The 6,000-nt window shown below is 32.8% G+C and overlaps 1 protein-coding gene across 5 annotated transcripts in view; it reads left to right on the top strand.

Moving 5' to 3' along the window:
- Window positions 1-6,000, top strand: part of FBXW7 (F-box and WD repeat domain containing 7) — a 173,184-nt gene that overhangs the window by 146,529 nt on the left and 20,655 nt on the right. For all 5 annotated transcript variants that reach the window (XM_081076756.1, XM_081076755.1, XM_081076754.1 and 2 more), the window contains one exon: window positions 2,293-2,434. In XM_081076756.1, coding sequence (XP_080932882.1) covers window positions 2,293-2,434 — 142 coding nt within the window. The remainder of the gene's footprint in view (window positions 1-2,292; window positions 2,435-6,000) is intronic.

Raw genomic sequence — 6,000 nt, 5'->3', positions numbered from 1 at the left:
TTGGATGTCATTGGAATGTGGTATTTAAAATTTAAATGACAAAGGTATGTTTAAAACCTTTTTCAGTCCTTTTTTGCATAATTGTCACTTCTTTAATTCACTGATTGAAAGTTAGCTGTAGAAACCATAAGAACTTTATGATGGTGACATTTCTTCTTTTTCCCTAAATATTTTGATTTAGAGTTACTTATATCCTGAAAGATGCAGTAAAATTAACATTGCTTAGGCTAAGTTTTTGTGATTGATCATTATGTTAAAGATTGCATCTCTTTTTTTTTCAGTTTATATAGTTTTTTCAGTCAGTGTGAAAAATATTTCTTTCAAATGCTCCTGTATGAAATTTAGAATTCATAATAATTAAAATAGCTTTATATTAAAAAATGCAGACATGATACGGAAGAGAAAAATAAAGCTATCTCTTATTCAGGAAATGCTTTATGTGATTTTTTTTCCTGCTAACTATCCCCCTCCCTCTTACTTATTTACCCTTTGCCTTTTGACAGTTTCACTGTATTTTGGCACTTCAACCAGAGGGTGTGGAGTGATAGAGAGACAAGTGAAACTGTTCACTTCATTTTTGCTTTTTCCTCCTAGTCTTGATAAAGTATTTCTTGATGAGAAAGTTGAGTTCAATGTTAAAAATGTGCTATTTTTTTAAATGTAATTTTTGGTCTTCTATTAATATGGCTGTTACCAGGACAAAAGTATTAAATTGTTGAGTTGTTTTTAAGGCAGCCTATAAATGAATGCTGGATTTTTACTACAGAATACCTTTTGGTAAAATTTATCTTTAGTTGCTCACTTTTTATATTGAGAAAGCACCTGAAAAGATGAAAATGAAATTTTTAGCCTTTTAATATATAATACTAAAGCAAACCAAGCAGCGTATTGATTTTTATGTTTTTAGATATGTTATCAATATATATTTGATGTTTTTAAATTTGTTTCACAGGTTTTCTAATAAAATTAAACTAATTTTCCATCATTTTTATTAGAAAATTTAAGTTAAAATCACTGTTTTAAAAATTGTTTCATTTCAGAGAAGAAAATAGAGATTACCTTTGAAATTTGATAGACGAAAAAATAGATTTAATTGTTGAATGTTAGAGATTGTCTTAGATGTATAATATTAAAAGATATAAAGATGACCGATATGAAGATTTCTCAGTAAAATCTAGTGACTGAGATACATTTTTAAACAAAATATTGAAATATGCTGGATAGAAAAGAATTGGGGGAGTTGTTTCATTAGTAATTTACCAGAGCTTGATATTCAACTGTTAGGATACAATTTGTATGTTTTTTGGATTTAAAACACTTTATTATCACAGCTCAATAAACTGAAGATGATTTTACAAATGCAATTTTTTAACTGAACCTTTTAGCCTCTTTTTAACTGTCTCTCAAATACATATGTTCAGTATTTACCTTGAGTTTAAATAATTCAATTAGGTGTTGAAATTAGGAAGTAAATTTTAATAATATCAATTGCAGTTTATATGTTTCCTATCAATCAGACATTTTTAGGAGAGTTGGGCAATTTTAGAGCTAGATCATCTAGTCTTAATCCTTCATTTTACTAGGGGCGGAGTTGAATTTCAGGTTTCTTTAAAACTGTCTCAAAATTTTAATTGTTGGATAAAAGTATTTAGATGGTCTCATTTAATTTTGCACATACTATGTTTTCAGTACTCAACCTGTTTTGAGTAAATACATTTCTAATCAAGGCTTGCTCCTGTCAAGTATTATCTAGACTAAGATTTATAAATAACAATGAAAAATTGAAGAGAAATGGACAAATACTATAAATTTCAGAGGCATTTGGGGCAAACTAAAGGACTAATATGACTAGTGAAATGACCAAAACATTTGAACATACTGTTTCTACATATGAATTTTTTAAAGCATTTTATAATTCTCATATTCCCTTTTTATAAAGAAAATTTAAACTTGTATTTAATTATGTCACTGAAGACCAGTCATAAGAGAAGTGGAACCTGTATCTTCCAAGGAAATATTTTAACATTTCAACAATTTGCAGTTTTGCCATAGAGATTCTGTCATTTGGTTGCAATTAACATTGCTGGGATGATAACAGGTGGTAACGTAGGAGGGAGGAAACTTACTCTAAGAATAGCAGAATAGGTCTTGTGTATACTTGTTCTCTGGAGATAAGCAAGTAAAAATAATAATTTGGTGTTTGAAATATGCCAAATCATCATTCTTATTAAATTGGAGCCTGTTATTCTTAATAAATATATATCTTTGCTTCCACTTTTGTATTTTTTGTAGTACCACTGGGCTTGTACCATGTTCAGCAACACCAACAACTTTTGGAGACCTGAGAGCAGCCAATGGCCAAGGGCAACAACGTCGCCGAATTACATCTGTTCAACCACCGACAGGCCTCCAGGAATGGCTGAAAATGTTTCAGGTGACATTCAAAACACAGTAATTTGAAATGCTTCACTTAATTGCTGAAAAAAAAAAAAAAAAAAGGAGTTATTCAACCATGAAAAGGAACATGCTACCCCATGGATGAACCTTGGAAACATTATGCTAAGTGAAAGAAGCCAGGCACAAAGGCCACATATTGCGTGATTTTATAGCAGAAGAGGCAAATTTATAGAGAAAGAGTAGATTAAATGATTGTAAAGCTCTGGTGGGAGGAGAGGTTGAGACTAACTGCTAATAGGTACGGGGTTTTCTTCTTGGGGTGATGAAAGTGTTCTGGAATTGGATTGATTGTGTTGATGGCAGCACAGTAAGATGGGTGTTCTGGGAACCACTGCAGTGTGCATTTAAAATGGGGGATTTTATCTCAGTTTAAAAAATGCTATTAAAAATAAGCGAGCTCATTTTAGTTTTTAAGTGTATTAAATCAGGAGAGTCCAATGCTTATTTTATGGAAGTATGTATTTGCGTTTCCTTTATTCCTTTTTAGATAACAAGAACTTTCTTCCTTCTCCCCTTTATGTTTAGTTTCTGGGGTTGCTAAGTATATTTGTGTTCTGAAATGCATTGCTTGGAAGTGAAGCATTTCGGAGTAATGTGAAGAACTCTGCTAATTAGTCACTGGTGGTAACTTACCCATCACTATTACCCTGGTAGCCTCCGAGAGTTGATGCAGCTTCTTTTCATTACGCCAGTCTGTGTATGGCTTACTCTGATTATTATATTTTTGTAGCATTTAAATTCTTTGAAAATTCACTGGGATGATTAGCTACAACAAAACCTTGAAAATATACATTTTGTAACTCATGATAGTGATATTAAATTGCATTGTTTCTTCTTCCAGTGAGGTAATGCATATAAATCAAGTATTTAGCATAATAGTTGGCATGAGCTAAACACTCAATTATTCTTTGTAAATAGTAAATAATATAAATTATGTAAAGTAAAGGTATCTGTGATATTAGCAACCATTCTAATATGAAATGAATATATTTCCTTACCTCTGGCTACTTGGTTTGTGGTATTTTATGAATATATAAAGAAATAATGGTTGAAAAAGAGGATACTTGATTTCACATTTCAGATTTTTAAGATGTCCATTTATGTAAATCCTAATATTTTAAATACCTGGGCAAAAACTAAATAAATGTCCTGTTGTTTTTCTTCTGTAGCTAGAAAACTCACTTGAAGCAATGTTGCTTTTAAATGGATTTTAAAAATTGTTTCCTACCCTTCAGGTGATTTCAGAGAAAGTAGGGTAACCTTTTTTTTCCAGTTGGTAACTGAAAAGTTAGAGCGTTGAGGTTCTTGACCGGGGTTGAGGGGATTTTCCCTTGGTTGAAATATTTTTGGTTGTTACAGCTACAGGGCATCTAATGTGTAGGGGCAATGGAAAGGACAGACAGCCACCCACAGCAAAGAGTTACCCGGCCCAAAATGTCAGTAGTGCTGTCGTTACAATGTTATGAACCACTTCAGTTATAAAGAACTGGTTTTCGTTGTTGTTTTATTTTTGTAGTCATTTATTGATTAAACTTACCTTGCCCCAAGGATTATTCTCTCTCCTCCTCCCAGTTCATGATTTTTAAAAAGTTTTAAACTAGTTTTCCCCCCCCATGCATGCCCTCAGAAGTCTGAATTTTTTGTTGCACCCTTAAAAAAAAAGGTTATCCATCAATAAGAGGTGAAAATAAAACTCAGACCTTTATACAGTCTTAAGAAATACTTTAAGATTTTTGCCATCTCTAATTAAGCCAAGGAAATGGGACTGTGAGTGTGTGCTGTCATACTTGCACATACATGTAGTGTGAGCAACACAGCATGTGAGTCGTGCACAAGCTGAGTTCCTATCATTTGTATAAGAAAGTACCATGATCAAAAGTTACAGTTAGTTTTATCACGGTAGACAGCCTTTAAAATATTTCTTTCATATGCAAAGCTTTATTTCTTATCAGAAGGTAATTCAGAGTGAGATTTAAAATAAGTATGGGCCCATTTCTTTCCAATATTCTAAAATGTTATTTGCTAGACATTTAGGTTTTTTCCCCCAGCTTTAATAGAACTTTGTCAAATACTGATCTATGTAGTAGGGGGCATTTGTATTTTGCAGTGAGAGTGTTTTAGGGAGTCCTTTGTACAATTGCTTGGTTAGCTAGCTCGTGCTTTACTTAATGAAATGTCCATGTTACCACAGACTGTATGTCATCACACCTGAGATACCAAGGTTATTAGATGCATCCCATCTTCAGAAACATTGATTTCTTTATGAAAATAGCTTGTTTCTTAGAATTGATGAGGTTCAGTAAACTAAAGATTATTAGGCTAGCTTCTGTTCTGTAAAAAAGACCCATTTGATCGTTTTTCATAAGAGAAGTAGTAGATGGAGTGAAGAAAAGTTCTCAGTAGGAATAACATGTAGAATTATCCCTGCATTGTTGCTTTTTTGTGGTGTTGTTTTTTTCAGATAAATATTCTATAGCATAGACATCTACTAGCAATAAAAGGTTAGCTAGACTTTGAGTACCATGTCTGTCCCTGACACATCAATGGCCTCACTGCCTTTCGTTTTTAGGGCTGATGCCAAAGTAACAAGAAATGAATCTCTTGCCTAAAGGTTTACAATACTTTAATGTCTAACATGTGGAGAGAGGTCATTCCATAGTAAGGTTGGGGGACTCATGGATTGACCTATGTGGTATACAGTAAATGACTATGACGGATAATTAAACTGGCATGATTTCTGCAGATGTGCTGTGGGGGCATTTAATGATGACTTTCTGTTGTACAACAAGCAAAATGGGAGAGTTTGTCCCCTTACTGTTCTGCTAGTGCTCCTAAGGCAGTGTGACACAGCATTGTTTTGGTCCAGCTCCATCTATTTTGACAAAGTACGCAATTTATAAATTGAATGAGAACAAATGACACACCATTTTGGATAAAGGGAAATTGAAACAGAATGCCACTGCAAAGTAGAAGTACAAATTAAAAACAAAACAGAAGACCCCAGAAATTTTGTACTGTTTGAATTTTCAGTAGCCATTGGTTCTTTTTTTGGCAGTCAGATTGATGCTTCAGATTGTTCATTTTGGGGGAGAAGATTGTTCTTTTTTATTGTTGTTTACATGTATGTCATTGGGGTGTTAATATATGGTTTTTCACTTGAAAATTTTAGACTAGGTAAAGACACCTATAACATCAACATTCTCTTATGCTGAAAATTATATTCAGAGGCATTCTGATATAATGAGAAGCATAATATGACTTAGGAGAAAAGCTTTTAGTACAAATTCTGGCTTTGCCTCTTAATAACTGCATAATACTGTTGATATTATGTGTTTATTTTCATCCTCTGTAAAATAGATATAACACTAAAAAATCGTCAGAAGGGAAAAAACATAAATGTGCTTAAAGCTATACTTGGAAATATAGTGGAGACTCAATAAATGTTAGTTTTCTCTCTCTAGGTCAAGAAATAGCTTTTGTGAGTCACAGTTTTCTCAGGTCTAAAAGGCCTATTAACGCTAGCTTCATACTGACGCTGTAAGA

This window comes from Rhinolophus hipposideros, assembly GCF_964194185.1.
Source record: "Rhinolophus hipposideros genome assembly, chromosome: 16".
Classification (NCBI taxonomy): domain Eukaryota; kingdom Metazoa; phylum Chordata; class Mammalia; order Chiroptera; family Rhinolophidae; genus Rhinolophus; species Rhinolophus hipposideros.
The sequence above is the reverse complement of the archived record's forward strand: the minus strand, read 5'-3'. Positions and strand labels throughout refer to the sequence as shown.